Source organism: Electrona antarctica (assembly GCF_951216825.1).
Source record: "Electrona antarctica genome assembly, chromosome: 10".
Classification (NCBI taxonomy): domain Eukaryota; kingdom Metazoa; phylum Chordata; class Actinopteri; order Myctophiformes; family Myctophidae; genus Electrona; species Electrona antarctica.
The window spans coordinates 14,492,685-14,513,130 of record NC_136791.1 but is presented as its reverse complement, the minus strand read 5'-3'; the positions used below and the strand labels follow the sequence as shown (position 1 = coordinate 14,513,130).

At 46.1% G+C, this 20,446-nt stretch overlaps 1 protein-coding gene across 1 annotated transcript in view; it reads right to left on the bottom strand.

Annotated features, from left to right (window-relative positions):
- Positions 1 to 20,446, bottom strand: part of LOC306930652 (uncharacterized protein) — a 118,416-nt gene that overhangs the window by 77,224 nt on the left and 20,746 nt on the right. Inside the window, exon 3 of the mRNA XM_079511725.1 lies at positions 3,168 to 3,203. Coding sequence (XP_079367851.1) covers positions 3,168 to 3,182 — 15 coding nt within the window. The 5' untranslated portion in view covers positions 3,183 to 3,203. The remainder of the gene's footprint in view (positions 1 to 3,167; positions 3,204 to 20,446) is intronic.

The window sequence follows — 20,446 nt, the reverse complement described above, 5'->3', positions numbered from 1 at the left end:
GGCCAGCAAAGACTACATCAACACACGCACGCACGCACGCACACACAGCAGACAGACAGACACAGGCAAGTGCACACATCAAAGGGGGCTTCAGCCTCTGCCCATTCACCCGCCTGTAAAAAAACAAGAATGACTCAGTCATAACTGCCAGGTGCAACAAGCTCTTGTAGCGCCCGTTTTCGTTCATTTCCGACGTTCTTTTTGTTGGTTCACTCACTGTGTTTTGTTATGGCTTTTGTCTAGCTCGTAACATTAGGTTCTGTTGCCACTCGCTCCGTGTTGCAGTATGGGTTTTTATGCCGTTCCCTTTTAGCCCACGCCTCTCTATTTCTTTCTCTGCACGTCCCTAGACAGACGGGCGGGCGGGCGGACGGACGGACGGACGGACGGACGGACGGACGGACGGACGGACGGACGGACGGACGGACGGACGGACGGACGGACGGACGGACGGACGGACGGACGGACGGACGGACGGACAGACAGACAGACAGACAGACAGACAGACAGACAGACAGACAGACAGACAGACAGACAGACAGACAGACAGACAGACAGACAGACAGACAGAGGTTCTCAATCTTTTCAATTCCGAGGAACCCCAGTTTGGTATAATTAATACTGTATAAGGCCATAACTCTCTGACAGTGTACAAATGGAACCATTTGTACACTGTCAGACCATTTGGTTCCCAACTATGAATCGTTTTGTTGGGTGGGGGGACCATCTGGAACCTGCCAAAGACCCCTGGTTGGGTGGGGGGGTTGGGAGGGGTCCTCGGAGAACCACTGAAACAGACAGAGAGAGAGAGAGAGAGAGAGAGAGAGAGAGAGAGAGATGCATTCATCATCTCTATCTATCTGTTCTCTCTCTATACTATCATATCTATCTACTTATCTGTGTTTCTCTCCATCTATTGGAGAGAAACACAGATGGAATGGGGGCAGGGGAACGGAATAATCTAGATAAGATTATTCACTTCCCCTGCCCCCATCCATCCATCCATCCATCCATCCACCCACCCACCCACCCCTCTATATATTATCGTTGCTGTTGGGAGGAAACCACCTAACTACATTTTTTGTATTATTATATTTTTTTGCATAAATCAGTGCTATTGAACACCCTTTATGTTGTTTCGTTTTACACAAACATTGACATGGGATGGAGAATTTACGTCATGTGTCTGAGCAAATCGGCTATTTTCGTCCTACACAAACATTAAATTCCCATTGACAATGAATGGACAATTTTACGTCATAGTGTCTGAGCAAATGATAAGAGCGCCCCTCACTTCACACGGGTGTGATGTTTTTGAATTTTCTGAAAAATGAACATTTTGGAGTTTGATTTCTACCCGACAGCAGAGGTATCACCTGTATCTGTATCTCTCTCTCTCGTATGGCTATCTAATCTACCTACCCTACTCATCTATTAATACAGTGCAGTGTGTGTGCAGTGCACCCAGCAGCAACACAGTAATGGAGAGGGACAGGGGAACTCAATGTCACCTCGGAACACTGTCAGGTTGAATGAGTGCACTGTGTGAAAGAACAAGGTAAAGATCCAACAGGTTGCTCCCAGGTGAAGTAATGTATCGCACACATGAGCAGAAACTAATAGCACAAGTGTTTCAGGTGAGGGGCTGCGCATACTCTACTCTACTGTACTCTATTATGCCAGTGGTTCTCAAACTTTTTGGACTCAGGGCACCCCTAGTAAATAAAATGTCCATGCACGGCACGCCTGAATTACATTGTTACTTTATAGTCTTTTATTAATTGAAAATGGAGGACCTTTATGCAAACAAGTCTTATAGTACTCTTTCTGGTTTTATCCTCTTAACAGATTTGGTATAGACCTGTACTTTCCTTGAATTGTACCCATTCAGCAAACATTTTCAATCAATCAATCAATCAACCAATCAATCAGAACCTTACATGTATCTCATATTATGGGATACAGTTATGCATGACGTGTCAATATGACGTTACAGTGTAGAAGAAGACCAAGACTACAATATTACTTTGTGCAGAGAAGTGGTGGTGGTGGGGTTAGGGTGGGGGGGGGAGGGGGGGTCACTTAATGTATTGCTTTTTGCAATATTACATTCCAGAGAAACACTCAAATTCACTCAATACTTTTCACATTTGCATTTAGGAAGAGCAAGGCTAACACACATTGGTTGTGTTGAAACAGATCTGCTTGGCAGCTTCCATCACATCACATTGGTTGGAAGTGACCATTCAGTGGGAGAAGCATCCTTGAGCACAAACCTTAAATCCCTACATCATCTAGTGGTACGGTTTCTCAACATACAGTACTGTACATGGAGGTCTTTGATTGATTGATTCAGTATAACACAAAACAAAAAAATCAACATAGCATAAAACATAGTGCTGGACTCTGGTTGTCTCGTGTTGCCAGACTGTTGCCTCCTGCAATTTTCAAATGCTTCCACCGTACAGTCTGTAGAACGGAAGCTCTGATCCTGAGCAAAAAGCGGAAGTGAAGCCTCCTCCCCACTTCCGTTTTGTCTATAGAGTCGTGCAAATTTATCCTAATACGAATCAAAATCTAAGCATAAGCTTGCTGCGTAGCAGAAATGGAAAAAAAATGAAAATGTCAAGATATTTTAAAATATATTTTCGTGAACCGAAATGGCAGCTTCCTTACTCTGATTTTGGGAGTTGTAGTTCCACTCGATTAAGAAAAAAAGAAAAAATTAGAGGCTTTGTAATGAATTAAGATTCGAATTGAAGCGCATGTTTAATCATATCAATATTTGAGCAGTTAATAACCATATGAGTCCATACTAATTATCCATAATGTATAAATCATGGATAAGGGGTCAGGGCAGATAGGTCCTTTCGGGGAGGGGTCAGAATAAATTATGTACTTAGATGGTTCTTCGTCTCAACTGCTCTTTTGTATTTCTTCAAAAGATCCTTTTAGGTTTATTAGGGCAGAATACCACATCGGTTTCTCTGTTTGTCTGCCTGCCTGCATCTCTCTCTCTCTCTCTGCACACGCACGCACGCACGCACGCACGCACGCACGCACGCACGCACGCACGCACGCACGCACGCACGCACACAGGGGAGCATGGACAGGCGGAGATATCATATATGACATTATATCTGACATTTGACAGCGATGTCACTTACCTTCTGTCCCTTCATGCCGCCACCACCTGACAGCCCCTGTGGGAGGAAGAGGAGGAGGATAAAGGGTTAATGAAACCACCAGGGACCACTGGAGGAATTCTAAATGTCACTGCAATACTGGACAGTACCCCAGTACATATTACTGGAGTATCTGTACCTTACATATTAACCCATTTAGGCCTGGCGTCAAAATTAAAAAAAACGTTTGCTCTGAAAGAATATATATTCAAAGATTTGTGCCGCATTTTTACGATTTTCCAAAAATAGCAGACCTACAAGCTTGTAGATCTGCTATTTTTCAATAGCTAAAGTATAACATAATGCTTAGTTAAAACACCAAAAGGGGTTCCCGCCCAAAATGGGTTAAGACCCAGTGTTGATTTCGTCGACTAAAACTATGACGAGAAATGTTTGTCAACTACCTTTTTTCACTGACGAAAACTAAATAAAATCTAAGCTACGGTGACTAAACCTAAGACTAAATATACTGACAATAGAGCGTCGCAGTCCCGCCCCCTTTCAGAACAACGAGTGGCCCAGGAAATAATTCCCCATTCATTTTCTCCATCGGCTTTTCAAAAAGTATTTATTTAAAGACGTTTATGCCGCGGACAAAGCCAACTCGGCTCGTGACAAATCATGACAATAAACACAATGTTTTGGGCAGATCAAATAATTAGAAAGAATTAAAAAAATCACACCCGTGTGAAGTGAGTGGTGCAACTCTGAAAACTCTGTTTTCAGATGAGGAGCCAGAGCAAAACATCTTTGTAATTTTTTTATTCAAGCAGACTGTGTCTGTATGCTGTCAGTCTTGTCAATTTACAGATTAATTTAGGATATTTTGTCTTTTTGTTTTTGTAAAAATCTGAACAATATACAGCAACAGTCCTGTAAACCCAACGGCGAATAAAGAAAAACAGGTGGTCATGTCCTAAAGCTAAGTACGGTATGGACCTGCACTAATTAATGTCTTTTATGTTAGTTTTTTTAGTCTGAATAAATTACACAATACTTGTAGTTGAGTGATATTTGATTATTATATTATATTACAGACTACTGTAGGCATGGTGGTAGCAGAGACTAGGCATGGTGGTAGCAGAGACTACTGTAGGCATGGTGGTAGCAGAGACTAGGCATGGTGGTAGCAGAGACTAGGCATGGTGGTAGCAGAGACTACTGTAGTCATGGTGGTAGCACAGACTAGGCATGGTGGTAGCAGAGACTAGGCATGGTGGTAGCAGAGACTACTGTAGGCATGGTGGTAGCAGAGACTAGGCATGGTGGTAGCAGAGACTAGGCATGGTGGTAGCAGAGACTAGGCATGGTGGTAGCAGAGACTAGGCATGGTGGTAGCAGAGACTACTGTAGGCATGGTGGTAGCAGAGACTAGGCATGGTGGTAGCAGAGACTACTGTAGGCATGGTGGTAGCAGAGACTAGGCATGGTGGTAGCAGAGACTACTGTAGGCATGGTGGTAGCAGAGACTAGGCATGGTGGTAGCAGAGACTAATGTAGGCATGGTGGTAGCAGAGACTACTGTAGGCATGGTGGTAGCAGAGACTACTGTAGGCATGGTGGTAGCAGAGACTACTGTAGGCATGGTGGTAGCAGAGACTACTGTAGGCATGGTGGTAGCAGAGACTAGGCATGGTGGTAGCAGAGACTACTGTAGGCATGGTGGTAGCAGAGACTAGGCATGGTGGTAGCAGAGACTACTGTAGGCATGGTGGTAGCAGAGACTAGGCATGGTGGTAGCAGAGACTTGGCATGGTGGTAGCAGAGACTAGGCATGGTGGTAGCAGAGACTACTGTAGGCATGGTGGTAGCAGAGACTAGGCATGGTGGTAGCAGAGACTAGGCATGGTGGTAGCAGAGACTACTGTAGGCATGGTGGTAGCAGAGACTACTGTAGGCATGGTGGTAGCTAGGCTTGGGCGATATTGATTTTTTGATATCGATATTGATAACGTGAATAATATCGCGATAATCGGTATTATCGGTTTTATTAATAAAACATTAATATATCACACTGACGGGCTGAATTTCCCCTCTCCTCTCCTCTCCTCTCCAGTCAAAATGTCCCCTCCCCTCCACTCTCCTCTCCTCTCCTCTCCTCTCCTCTCCTCTCCTCTCCTCTCCTCTCCTCTCCTCTCCAGTCAAAATTTCCCCTCCCCTCCCCTCCCCTCCCCAGTCAAAATTCCCCGGTATTATGACGGTATTCGGTATTATGACGGTATTCGGTATTATTGAGTGGTGTTTTATATACTCCACGATATTACCGGTATTCGGTATTATTTATATACTCCGCGATATTACCGGTATCGATATATAATATCACGATAAACGGTAATATCGGTATATTGCCCAAGCCTAGTGGTAGCAGAGACTAGGCATGGTGGTAGCAGAGACTACTGTAGGCATGGTGGTAGCAGAGACTAGGCATGGTGGTAGCAGAGACTACTGTAGGCATGGTGGTAGCAGAGACTAGGCATGGTGGTAGCAGAGACTAGGCATGGTGGTAGCAGAGACTAGGCATGGTGGTAGCAGAGACTACTGTAGGCATGGTGGTAGCAGAGACTACTGTAGGCATGGTGGTAGCAGAGACTACTGTAGGCATGGTGGTAGCAGAGACTAGGCATGGTGGTAGCAGAGACTACTGTAGGCATGGTGGTAGCAGAGACTAGGCATGGTGGTAGCAGAGACTAGGCATGGTGGTAGCAGAGACTAGGCATGGTGGTAGCAGAGACTAGGCATGGTTGTAGCAGAGACTAGGCATGGTGGTAGCAGAGACTACTGTAGGCATGGTGGTAGCAGAGACTACTGTAGGCATGGTGGTAGCAGAGACTACTGTAGGCATGGTGGTAGCAGAGACTAGGCATGGTGGTAGCAGAGACTACTGTAGGCATGGTGGTAGCAGAGACTACTGTAGGCATGGTGGTAGCAGAGACTAGGCATGGTGGTAGCAGAGACTACTGTAGGCATGGTGGTAGCAGAGACTAGGCATGGTGGTAGCAGAGACTACTGTAGGCATGGTGGTAGCAGAGACTACTGTAGGCATGGTGGTAGCAGAGACTACTGTAGGCATGGTGGTAGCAGAGACTAGGCATGGTGGTAGCAGAGACTACTGTAGGCATGGTGGTAGCAGAGACTAGGCATGGTGGTAGCAGAGACTAGGCATGGTGGTAGCAGAGACTAGGCATGGTGGTAGCAGAGACTAGGCATGGTGGTAGCAGAGACTAGGCATGGTGGTAGCAGAGACTAGGCATGGTGGTAGCAGAGACTAGGCATGGTGGTAGCAGAGACTACTGTAGGCATGGTGGTAGCAGAGACTACTGTAGGCATGGTGGTAGCAGAGACTACTGTAGGCATGGTGGTAGCAGAGACTACTGTAGGCATGGTGGTAGCAGAGACTACTGTAGGCATGGTGGTAGCAGAGACTACTGTAGGCATGGTGGTAGCAGAGACTAGGCATGGTGGTAGCAGAGACTACTGTAGGCATGGTGGTAGCAGAGACTAGGCATGGTGGTAGCAGAGACTAGGCATGGTGGTAGCAGAGACTAGGCATGGTGGTAGCAGAGACTAGGCATGGTGGTAGCAGAGACTACTGTAGGCATGGTGGTAGCAGAGACTAGGCATGGTGGTAGCAGAGACTACTGTAGGCATGGTGGTAGCAGAGACTAGGCATGGTGGTAGCAGAGACTACTGTAGGCATGGTGGTAGCAGAGACTAGGCATGGTGGTAGCAGAGACTAATGTAGGCATGGTGGTAGCAGAGACTACTGTAGGCATGGTGGTAGCAGAGACTACTGTAGGCATGGTGGTAGCAGAGACTAGGCATGGTGGTAGCAGAGACTACTGTAGGCATGGTGGTAGCAGAGACTAGGCATGGTGGTAGCAGAGACTACTGTAGGCATGGTGGTAGCAGAGACTACTGTAGGCATGGTGGTAGCAGAGACTAGGCATGGTGGTAGCAGAGACTACTGTAGGCATGGTGGTAGCAGAGACTAGGCATGGTGGTAGCAGAGACTACTGTAGGCATGGTGGTAGCAGAGACTACTGTAGGCATGGTGGTAGCAGAGACTAGGCATGGTGGTAGCAGAGACTAGGCATGGTGGTAGCAGAGACTAGGCATGGTGGTAGCAGAGACTAGGCATGGTGGTAGCAGAGACTACTGTAGGCATGGTGGTAGCAGAGACTACTGTAGGCATATCAAATGTCACTGCAAAGGAGGAAAAGTACATACGCCATCTCCTCGGTCGCCCTTCTCTCCTGGGACCCCAGCATCGCCTTTCACTCCCTGTACACACACACACACACACACACACACACACACACACACACACACACACACACACACACACACACACACACACACACACACACACACACACACACACACACACACACACACACACAATGACTGACTGACAGCACCCAGAGAGAGCCGAGAGCTGACAGAGTGGAACTACAAGGGCACCCTATCTTGTTATTATAAAACCCTAAAAAAAAGAATAAAAAGATATACAGTAATCAGGATAAGGTCATCAATGTGTCAATGTGTCCAAGTTTGATCTTTTCCATATACATGCTTTTATCTCAAATCTCAAATGTACGTTTAGTTGCTGTTACCCAAGCCTGCCTGTCACAACTACAGTTAGTAAAAAACGTGGCCGCTCGCCAACAGTGGCACAGAAGTATGACCACATCTCCCTGATTCTCGCCTCCCTACACTCCCTGTCAGCTACAGGATCCGGTTTAAGATTCTAATGTTTGTTTTTGAGCCCCTCCTATGCCCAGCTTTGTGTGTTTGTGTGAATAATAGCAATGATTTGATTGGCTGATCACCCCATATAGCCATGATTTCATTGGCTGAGCAAAGTACATATTGAGGCTAAAGTGAGGACAGAAAAGTGAAGACAGAAAAGTGAGGACGGAAATTAAAGTGAGGACGCAAATTGTGATTGGCCAGAATGAGATGATGTATGATGATGTATGACGATGAAGAGCGCCCCTCACTTCTCTCTCTATCTCTTGTTGTGACTGTAGGTCGCAGTTACTATGAAAACCTGCATTTCCCAACAGTCGTGTCGTGTCACGGCTCCTTATATGGTCACCACCTCATGACACGTCATGCCACATTACGCCTCATGACTATTGAATAATAATTTATATAGCACTTTTCAAGGTACTCAAAGTCGCTTTACAGAACAGAAAAATAAAAACAATTTTATTAGAAAAATAAACTAATTAAAAGGTTAAAAAGGTTAAAAACTAGAAACCAAAGGTGGACAAACACAAAGTGTGTGGGGGAGGGGGTTTATGTAGGGAAAGCCAGTCTGAAAAGGTGGGTTTTGTGAGTGTGCTTTTGAACGTTTTGAAGGTGGGGCAGCTCTGGCGTGAGTTGGGAGTGAGTTCCACGTAGTGAAGGGGCGGCCACTGCAAAGGCTGATAACCACTGTGGTTGCCGCAACACGAGTCACACTTGCAAATGAACCAAGTTGTTACAACACATGGATCTCCATATGGAGCTGACTATCATCAGAGCAGTAGAAGAAGAGAGTCGCGACACGCTTTGATAGCGCCACAAAGCGGGGTACTATGGGCTATACTGTAGTTCCAAAACATTGGAACTATCCCATTGAGATAGAACAAGTAATGAGCACTTCCGCATTCCATTGTTACAATGGGAGTCACCGCTGGTGTCGTCTTTTTTTGTTGTTGACTATCATCAACTGGATCTCCATATATGAAAATCACGACACTGACCTCATCAAACCCTGGATGACCATACATGGTTTGACATACAAGATCTGCAAATGGAGCCGGCCAGCAACTCTACATCTGACCTCAGACACCAGATTAATAGTTCAACTCCTGCTTCTCAACTGTGCCGTATTAAGAATCTCTGTTGTTTCAGCGCGACCTCGCCCTTTAGGTCATGGTCGCTTCTCGCCCTCAGGGCGTCTTACCGGTACATATTGTACATATCGGAACTCCTAAAGTATGGAGAAGGGTCCTGAGATCGACTGACCAGTCACTTAACCTAGGTGTGCATAGTTGAACTGCTTCTTTCCGGTGGTTGTGTTTCAGGCCATGTGTGTTTTGGTGTTTTCGTCGCCATCTGGTGGACTGAATTGTGGAAGTGAGGAGAAGCCCTTCCGTCTTCTGAGTGTCTAGCGCATGTCATTGTTTACATACACTGCAAGGGTTGTCGCCAGTGTGGATATTATGCTGGTGTTTATCCAGGTTGCGTAACTGACCGAAACCCTTGTTACATTGCTGACAGTGGAAAAGCTGTATTCCATGGCGGACGTGCAGGTGTGCGTTCAGATTATTTAACCGACAGAAAGTCCTGTCACACTGTGTACAGTGAAAGGGTTTTTCTCCAGTGTGGATGCGCTGATGCGTCTTCAGGTCAGAAACTTGAGTGAAACTCCTGTCACATTGTTTACAATCGAACGGTTTCTCTCCAGTGTGACCACGCTGGTGTGTCTTCAGGTTACCTAACAGACTGAAGGTCTTGCCACACTGTTTACAGAGGAATGGTTTTTCTCCCGTGTGGATGAGCTGGTGCTTCTGTAGGTTACCAAACTCACTGAAACTCTTGTCACAACGTCCGCAGTGGTAAGGTTTTTCTCCTGTGTGGACACGCTGGTGGACCTTCAGGCTATCCAACCGACTGAAACTCTTGCCACATTGTTTACAATGGAAAGGTCTTTTCCCAGTGTGGACACGCTGGTGTCTTTTCAGGTTACTACTATTGCTGAAACTCTTGTTACAACATTTACATTGGTAAGGTTTTTCTCCAGTGTGGACACGCTGGTGTTTCTTCAGGTCACCCAAGAGGCTGAAACACTGTTTGCACGCGTGGTTCACGACGCACAAGTCATCGGACGTGTCTTCCCCTCTCCCGGTGGAAATGGAGTCCTGATGGTGAGATCTCGGTTGTTCGGTGTCTCCTCGTTTCCGGCCGGTGAGAGAGCTGATGCTTCTCTGACAGGAAGACGAGGGGATCTGACAGTAGGTGTCGCTGTGACTTCTCTTCATGTGTTCATGGAGGACGACCCGAGATGTGAAGGCGTACGGACACTCAGAACAGAAGACCTGAGCTTTGGAAGATTGGTCCATCGTCAAAGCTTTTTCTTGGACGGAATCTCTTGGTGGCTGGAATATTTTGTCCATATATTCTCTAGACTTTTCTCTAGAGACTCCCTAGTTTCCCTAGACTATACCTCCTTGCCATACTCATACTAAAAGTAAGTTCTCCAAGACATCTTCACATCTTATGCATGCTGAACGGAGCTCTGGTCTGATGATGACACGAACCGATGACGTCAATTACAAAACCGATTTGTGCAGAAACATTGTCATTCATGCATCAGTGGACTACATTTGCCGTTGAAGGACATATTTATCTGCACACATTTCTCTCTCAAATGGCAATGGCTGATTAGCAGTTGCATAATGTTAATCCTTACGGTACGTATCACAATGCTTATACATAGACTATTTCACACTTGCGTGACGTGAGCGGTGACAAAACAGAGAGCAGAATAGACATAAATTGGCCTGTCACAATTATTACATAATCACCTAATCGCAATAATTTGAGATAATTATTTTTGCATAATTGTCAATCGTTTCCAAGTCCATACATTTTCAATAAATAAAGAAATTGCAGAAATAGTTCTACTAGCTTACAACACGTGTTGTAGGCTTGTACATCTGCTATTTCTACTTGCAGACCTGCTATTTCTGCTATTTTTGTTAAATATACAAAGAAATCACTGACACATCTTAAACGTGTCAGTGATTTCTTTCTGTATATTTAAGTTATGTCATATCTGCCGTGTTCAATTTGTGATTACAAACCCTCTAACATTCCAATGTTCAATGCAAAAAACACACTTAAATAGTCAATTGCAATTATTTGTGTGACAATCAATCGTCAACTTATACATTTGTATTCGTGATAGCCCTAGTAGACAAACACACAGAGCCACGCGTTGGAGCGGGTAGCGCCACTCAAAAACGACAACACAAACATCTGTATCAATCTGTCCATGGGTCAGTCTGTGGTGACGTGTTTGTGGGGCGTAGGCAGCGGTTTCCCTGACTGGTCAAAACCGACCCATCGGCTTCTGTGAAAGAATCAACACAACACTAGCGGTTCCTGATGACATCAGGGATCGCCATATCTCCATTTGGTCGGGTCTAATAATGCTACTGTAATTACAGCAGCAGCTTGAGTCGGGCTCTCTAAACTCAACAGACGCCTGGAGCTTTTGTGACAGTAACACGTTTGAGAACCATGCACTGCCATAGAAACATGAGTTTTTTTTCCATAAATCTGTTAGGATACTGTATATAGAAGACATTTTGTAGAATGGGACTCAGGTCTTCAAACAGCCTCCTCCTGCCTATATCCTATCCGAGTCAGTGCATCTACATGGCCACACCCACAAGTGTTCGCTGAAGCAACCTTCAACCCACAGATCCTCCTGTTCTGCTTGTCTGATTCCTGCAACGTTATAAAGCCTGATGTCATTGTTGCTGCTGGCTTTGTTCTCAGTACCCCAGGGGAACTCTGCCTCCTACTCCCTGACACTGCTGGAAATAATAATACATGTACCTACACGTCAGTGGTGGGGGAAAAAACACTCACATGTTTTACTTAAGTAAAAGTATATCATTATACTGCAATGTAGACTTTTGATTTACTTTTGATTTGCACTTTTACTTGAATATATATTTTTTTAACACAGGACTTCTACTTCTAAGTACTTCTACATTGTGGTATTGAAAAAATCTGAGTACTTTTTGCTCATCTCCCAGTCTTTTGACAGACAACATTTACTGCTTGAAAGTGCAATTAAATTACTGCTTAAATATGACTGCTTAAAAAGGTTGACTTTCTAGGCTATAGTGAAATAATGAATGAGTGGAGCCCCTGTTGCATTGCAGCACTTTTCTGGCTTTTCTGAGTCATTCCTCTCACTGCCAACAGATGGCACTTGATGATTGCAGGTGAAAAGTGCTTCCAATAGTTTGTAAAACAGGATTTCTCTCTTTCAAGGATGTGGGAAAAAGTCAAGAAACAGTAGTGTGGTGGAATATAACTAAGTACATTTACTCAAGAACTGTACTAAATTGTGTACAGAAGTACTTTTACTTTAAAAATAAAAATTGAGTATTGCCATTTCTTTGAAACTTCTACTCCACTACATACCAGAGGAAAATAACTTACTAACTTTATTATATCCCCCACCAAATCTTATACATATTGTTCATGTGAAGTAATTTGTTTTTGTAAATGTATAAAAATTATATAAATCGCTGGTCATTCAATCATGATTCAGCGCACTGGGTCTCCGAGCCTATCCGCAGATGTCAGCATAAATGTATGGCCGGACTCCAAGCATCTGATACTGGGGACAGAGGCACTTGCTGACCGGGGAGAGATGGATGGACCGGGGAGAGATGGATGGAGAGATGGATGGACATATATACATCGCAGGAACTGCCACAGCGTGGCCATTCACTATTTTATTTATCCTCATATCAACCAGAGCCAGAACTCTGGTTGATATCATCGATTGATTTGATTCATTGATTTATTTTTGTATCGGATGTTTATGTCCCCGGCCCGCCCTTTGTTAGTCAACTTCTTATTTCACGTGAACTGACATTCAGACTCAGTCAGACTCAGAGCAGAAGGAAGAATACAAGAGAAGTCGACAACTAACAAACAACACTAGAAGAGTAGACATGCCTCAACATCGTCACTGTGTTTTTCATTGTGCCAACTTCCACTCTCTTTTCCCCTTTCCCCATAATTAACCCTACCCGCGGCTTCGCAAAAATGGCTGGAGTTCAATCATTTGGAAGAAGGGGGGGTTTTCAACAACTTGAGATTGTATTCAGCTGGATGGGGGTGGGAGGGTAGGGGTGGAACGGAATGGAACTGAGCAGACAGACAGTCCTCGCTCAGTGGGGAGACAGGGGCTTGGTGACCGGGAGGAGACAGAGGGAGACAGGGGCTCAGTGGGGAGACAGGGGCTTGGTGACCGGGAGGAGACAGAGGGAGACAGGGGCTCAGTGGGGAGACAGGGGCTTGGTGACCGGGAGGAGACAGAGGGAGACAGGGGCTCAGTGGGGAGACAGGGGCTTGGTGACCGGGAGGAGACAGAGGGAGACAGGGGCTCAGTGGGGAGACGGGGCTTGGTGACCGGGAGGAGACAGAGGGAGACAGGGGCTCAGTGGGGAGACAGGGGCTTGGTGACCGGGAGGAGACAGAGGGAGACAGGGGCTCAGTGGGGAGACAGGGGCTTGGTGACCGGGAGGAGACAGAGGGAGACAGGGGCTCATTGGGGAGACAGGGGCTTGGTGACCGGGAGGAGACAGAGGGAGACAGGGGCTCAGTGGGGAGACAGGGGCTTGGTGACCGGGAGGAGACAGAGGGAGACAGGGGCTCAGTGGGGAGACAGGGGCTTGGTGACCGGGAGGAGACAGAGGGAGACAGGGGCTCAGTGGGGAGACAGGGGCTTGGTGACCGGGAGGAGACAGAGGGAGACAGGGGCTCATTGGGGAGACAGGGGCTTGGTGACCGGGAGGAGACAGAGGGAGACAGGGGCTCAGTGGGGAGACAGGGGCTTGGTGACCGGGAGGAGACAGAGGGAGACAGGGGCTCAGTGGGGAGACAGGGGCTTGGTGACCGGGAGGAGACAGAGGGAGACAGGGGCTCATTGGGGAGACAGGGGCTTGGTGACCGGGAGGAGACAGAGGGAGACAGGGGCTCAGTGGGGAGACAGGGGCTTGGTGACCGGGAGGAGACAGAGGGAGACAGGGGCTCAGTGGGGAGACAGGGGCTTGGTGACCGGGAGGAGACAGAGGGAGACAGGGGCTCAGTGGGGAGACAGGGGCTTGGTGACCGGGAGGAGACAGAGGGAGACAGGGGCTCAGTGGGGAGACAGGGGCTTGGTGACCGGGAGGAGACAGAGGGAGACAGGGGCTTGGTGACCGGGAGGAGACAGAGGGAGACAGGGGCTCAGTGGGGAGACAGGGGCTTGGTGACCGGGAGGAGACAGAGGAAGACAGGGGCTCAGTGGGGAGACAGGGGCTTGGTGACCGGGAGGAGACAGAGGGAGACAGGGGCTCAGTGGGGAGACAGGGGCTTGGTGACCGGGAGGAGACAGAGGGAGACAGGGGCTCAGTGGGGAGACAGGGGCTTGGTGACCGGGAGGAGACAGAGGGAGACAGGGGCTCAGTGGGGAGACAGGGGCTTGGTGACCGGGAGGAGACAGAGGGAGACAGGGGCTCAGTGGGGAGACAGGGGCTTGGTGACCGGGAGGAGACAGAGGGAGACAGGGGCTCAGTGGGGAGACAGGGGCTTGGTGACCGGGAGGAGACAGAGGGAGACAGGGGCTCAGTGGGGAGACAAGGGCTTGGTGACCGGGAGGAGACAGAGGGAGTGGGACTTGAGTGTTATATACAGTATGCGATTGTGCAACAGTTACCCTAAAAAAAAACACGTCAACCTCAATTGCATTGTAACTAAGATATTCAATAGAAATTCATATTTTTGTAATGCCATATTTAGCCAGTACGAACGCAAATGTGCCATCCAAATGACTAGCCTAACCTGCTAGCCACTAAGCCTGCCTAGTCGCTATAGCGTCACGTGCAGTTTCAGACTGTTTTCAGTGAGACCACGTAATGTACAGTATCATCGATTATATTTTCGGGGCGTGTCATTGGACCTTTTAAGTGCATTAATGATCAATAATTCCTGCCCAGGCAGCAACAAGATTATATATAATTCTGAAATGGACATTCTGTACTTTTACTTCTGGTATGATGTGAAGCCAATTATTTTATTCAAGGACTTTTACTTGTAACAGCATTGTTATGTTACGGTATGTATGGATATTTTTACACCACTGCATTCATTATTTAATTCCTTCACATCGGCAAGACACATAACTTCAATGAGTCGATTTTTGTTGTGAACTTGTAGATTGGCTATTTTCAGCGTATATAGGGCTGAAGTGGGTAATGCATGTTTTGTAATATTAATCTAAATCTAACTAAGTTTTCAAATAATTGTAGAATATTTACCTCTAAGATGTCGTAGAGCAGAAGTAAAAGTATTGAAAATTTGAAATACTCAAGTAAAGTAAAGATACCTCAAAAGTACCACTGCACAACAGCATGCACTTGTCTTATATTAAGCCCAGGTACTGCATGCACTATGCAGGATTATAACATGTTAAATAGTGTATGAGGCAATACAGTGCTTATACTGTACTGTATATATTTGAATATACAGTACAAGCAAGCGACCAACTCATTTCCTTGGGGACTTTAGGAATAGTGTCGCACGTACAGGTATGCAAATTCTACTTCTACAGCTTGAGATTTTACTGCTGTCAATCTTCTCGCTGTTGTCATTGTTATACAGCTGGAAAACATTTGGAAATCCCAGGATATTATTGGCATTATTTTTGTTATTATGATCTGAAAGTTAAACCACTAAGTAAGTTGCTATAAACTTGAAAAATGCAGTTACTAACTGCTTAAAACCGGCCCTTCAGAATACAATGTAGCAGACTAGACCGGTGACCCCAGGGCTCTATGACCCCCGAACCCCCCCCCACCCCTTGTCTCCCTCTATATGCCAAATATCTCTGCCGAAAACAGCCGATCTACGAGCTCACAGTGTGGTGCGACGCAATGTGCTGTGAGTTTGTAGATCAGCTAGTTTTGCAGGATGTTCACCCGAGAACATTCGCCCCCAGTTTTCCCAGCCAAGTTTCACCTATCCAACTAGAAAGACACACTTTCAGACAAGGGGGGCTTATTAACCCATTTTGGGCGGGAACCCCTTTTGGCATTATGTTATGCTTTAGCTATTGAAAAATAGCAGATCTACAAGCTCATAGCGCGCCACCGAGTGGCGCGCTACGAGCTTGTAGGTCTGCTATTTTTGAAAAATCGAAGAACCACTGACATAGAAACATAGCTTTTTCAGAAAACTGTCAGGATGTAGAAGACATTTTTAGAATCTGATCTCAGGTCACGCAGTATGAGGGTACACTGTGTCTGCGCTGAGATATCACCAGCTGCTCTGTAGTGGCCACAGTAGTGGTAGAGATGTCACAGACAGTGACACTAAGGTTACTTATTAATGAAAATGGTTGTTTTCTACGACGCAATGAGGGGGGATAGGTACAGGCATTGCATTATGTACACGGTGTCTGCACTGAGATATCACCAGCTGCTCTGTAGTGGACACAGTAGTGGTAGAGAGGTCACAGTGACACTGTGAAAGAAGTCGCACACTATTTGCACATGGTCCTTAGCAGCGCCATAGCGCGGTGTGTCGAACTCCAATACTCAGGGGCCTTTGCAGGGCCCTAATGTGGCCCTGCACAGGTTTGGGACCGCAGGGCAAGGCAAAAAGCACCGCCAAAGCGGTCAGCAATTAGCGGCTTTTAGAACTAAAAGACAAGTCATTTTATGTTAGGTTGCACGCTAAAAACAGCAGATCTACAAGTACATCGGCTATTTTCAGCATGCAACCAAGTGTAAAATCTGCCATTAAGACGCCATCAAGGCCTGCCAGAATACATTTTAGGTGACTAAATCAACTGTATATTATAATATAAATCATAATATATTTAGTTGACTAAACTTTTCAGATGACTAAAATGTGACTAAAACCAAATGGAATTTTATTCAAAACACTATGACTACAACTAAATCTGCTGTCAAAATCAACACTACCCGGGGAGCAGTTCAGTGTCTTGCTCATGGGCACATAGCAGCAGCACTACAGGGGTGTTAAAACAATGACAAATGCTACAGTTGCCATGAAGGGACGCATGGCATCGTTCAATTCATGTGACATTCAGAGCCTTTGACATTAAAAGCCCTCACATCAGTGGTGTAGCAGCCCCCCCCCCCCCCCCCCTATTTGGGAGATATCTGACAGCCAATTTGTGTGCTGATGTATCAGTGACATAAATAGCCCACTGTGTTGGGCTCCCAGCAGCGGATCCAAAAAGCATGTCATAATAAGCACACAAGAATCGAGGGAAATAACAAGGCAACATTTATAAAATGCGGTTCCGTCGGCCTGTCATAACAACACCGCCAGTGTAGGAATCAAACGAACAAAAGCATATAGATGTCATCATCATTGCGGTAGAGATTACGGGAGATATTATGCTTTGAGATTCATGCAATACCTCATGTGAACTGTGGATCCTGTGAACTGTGAAACCTCATGTGAACCAGAAGTGGATCCAATCTTACACTAGCCGGTCTAGTACTGTATATGCAACTCCAGGGTCAAAATGTCTCTACAGAAGAGCGGGGGGGGACTAAACTGGTAAAAGTACCCAGATAGACTAGATTTATTTTTTGCTGGCTAGCTCTGGGTCCACCAGTTGAGTTGTTTACTTTGGGACACCTCTAGTCATCCAACTGCAATTACACCTGTCTGTGTCCTCCTACACCACCTCTCCATCAATATCTGCAGCGTTGGACGTGGCCCATTTGAGACCGTCAAGACGGGAGAGAGAGAAACACAGTTACAAAGACATGATTCATGAGCACGCCGTCTCTTCCCAGTCCTTGCACATCATGTGCCACTCAAACCTTTTTTCCCCACATTACTTAAACTTGTTCAGCCTCCGCTGACTGAGTGAGAGACGGCTCGGCTCACATTCACAGATGTTGCCCAAGCAGCGGTTTAGTCTTACCAGAGTCTTTTTTTAAGCTAAAAAAAAATAATAATAATGGAGTGACTGAATCCCTGATGGCTGTCTCTTATGACTGAACATGGCAATTGTTTCCTGTCATTCTTGTCAGCGGTGTCATGATTTAACTTCTCGTACGGCAGTCCCTCGTGTGTTCTTTAAACTCCTCCAAATGGATGGCTGTAGTCATTTCATTATGTCAGTTTAAAATAGAAAGCGATGCCATGGGATACACAAGTGTTCTCGTCAGCCAGAGAACACAGGGATGTATAATGATAATGCTATGATCTCTCCTTTGACGGCATCGTATGAGTGATTAAAGCCGAATGCAATGTCTGGAAATCACTTTTAAAACAAGCATTAAAGCAGTTACTAACAAGCATTCTGAATTAAATCCTGTGCCTGTCCTGCACTAGTCAATTCTGGACGAGCTCTGTACGGCTGCAGGTGTCTGGTTTCCTAAGCAGGGGACCACCATTTTTTTAATATTTTTGTACAAAAATATTTAAAAAATTATACACAATGTCAATAAAAATGTGAAGGAGAAAGTCTAAAAACCGTCCAGGTGCTTGAGAAGTGGCATTCTCCAGGCATGTTTGTACATTCATAGTATAAAAACTACATCGCATTGAACATGAAGATCTAAAACATTAGAAGACAGATATCCAGCGGCCATAATGGTAGAATAGGCTGGCCCATCTGCGATCAACCACACTATCCTAATCAATAGAATACAATACACTACAAAAGACTTTGTATAAACTTAGTGGATCATCTCCTGTCAAACAGAACAGCACACACGGAAGCTTAAGTTGTAAATGCACCAAGACTCGCGTAGCCAGCCTTCATCTACCTTTGCAAATTGCAATGCATATTGCCCCAGGCAGATTAAAGGCCTATTCATAGTTTGGATTTTCGGTGGTGAGGTGACCACCGCTCCGGTGGTGAGCTGACCACCGGAGCTGAAATAACGTTGAGCGGTGGTGAGTAAAAACAGAGAGAAGGGCTGGAGCGGTGGCGGTGGTTTGCTCTTCACCGCGGCTTGTGACGTTGTAGTTCGGTGGTCACCTAACCACCGAAAATCCAGACTATGTATGAGCCTTAAGTCTGGCCCCTCTCAATTGTGGTAGGACTTCACAGCCGAGGTGGTGACGAGCCGACCAGATTTGTCTGGAACCAGGCTATAACCAACCAGGGCCCAGTATGCAAATATGGGGCAGGACATTGCAGAAGACAATCTAATACTGAGAGGGACGAGACTAATATCCACGCAGTGATATTATATTATATTAGTATCGCTACGCGAGGCTAAACTCCACCAGCCTTCTGTTTAAGAGACTGGCACAGACAAGGAAATTAATTACGTTCAGATACAGGTGTGCACAACTCCTTGCAACGTGGAAAGCCATTTTCCTTTTTCCCCAGCTCCAGTCTGGAGTCATCCATTCTCTGAGACGTTTCAGACTCAAGTCAAAGATAATAAATGTACAACTCAGTGGCCAATTTGCTGAAGAAATGTTTTGCCTGGAGTAAAAGTCTGAAACTGATTGATGAAAAGCTAATCGAGGTAACCTCTGTCGGTTGTTCCATCCTTCGAAGTGTACTGCACAATACTAGGACGAAGTGTACTGCACAATACTAGGACGAAGGCAACGCCATGGCATTTTCCCTCTATTAAGCCCGGGAAAGCACCTGTGTCATTTTATACGCGTTGGCTAAAATTTAAATAATTTTTTTTTTTTAACTCAAATCGTTGCTTCTGGGTGGGTCACAACATATTTTGATTTGGGGGTTTCCAGGCCAAATACATATAATTGTGGGTGGTCCTTGATATGAAAACATTTGAGCACCACTGACAGAAAACGCATGTTTCTCAGAAAACCGGCAGAACATTTTGTAGAATTGGCCTCCTCCTCAGGTCTTTATTGGCTAAAAACAAAACCGTGGCATGGCCCGGGCAGGCGGGCGTGGCACAGTACAGTTGTTGCAATCCCATTCGTTTCCAGGTACAAAAACGGAGAGTGTCCTCGCAGCTCAGATAACTTTCCTTTTTCCAAGGTTGGCACCGCCAGCCGGCCCGGCCCGACACGGCTCCCCCTCCCCTCTGGGCCGAGGGAGAGAGAGAGCAGGAGGAATGTGCCGTACGCGGCCTGAGCTCGACAACATCACGGAACCAACACGCGCGCCTATACATCAAGTGAACAGCTGAGGTCAGGAGGGCATCCGCTACACAATAGCTTTCACTCCGTGGCTTGATCACAAGTGGGCCACTGGAGGCCGAGGGTACAGTAATGTATTATATGCGGTGAAATTAACCTGTTATATTAAGACCCGAGGCCTATTCTACGAATGCCTTCCGAATCCTAACAGTTTTCTGAAAAAACATGTACCAGTATGTTTCTACAGTATATCAGTGGTTCTCAAACTTTTTCACGTCAAGGACCCCCAAAATGATTATGCATTTGGTCCTGCCAACCCGGCCGCATCTATTTTGTTAGCCTGTGTGTGTGTGTGT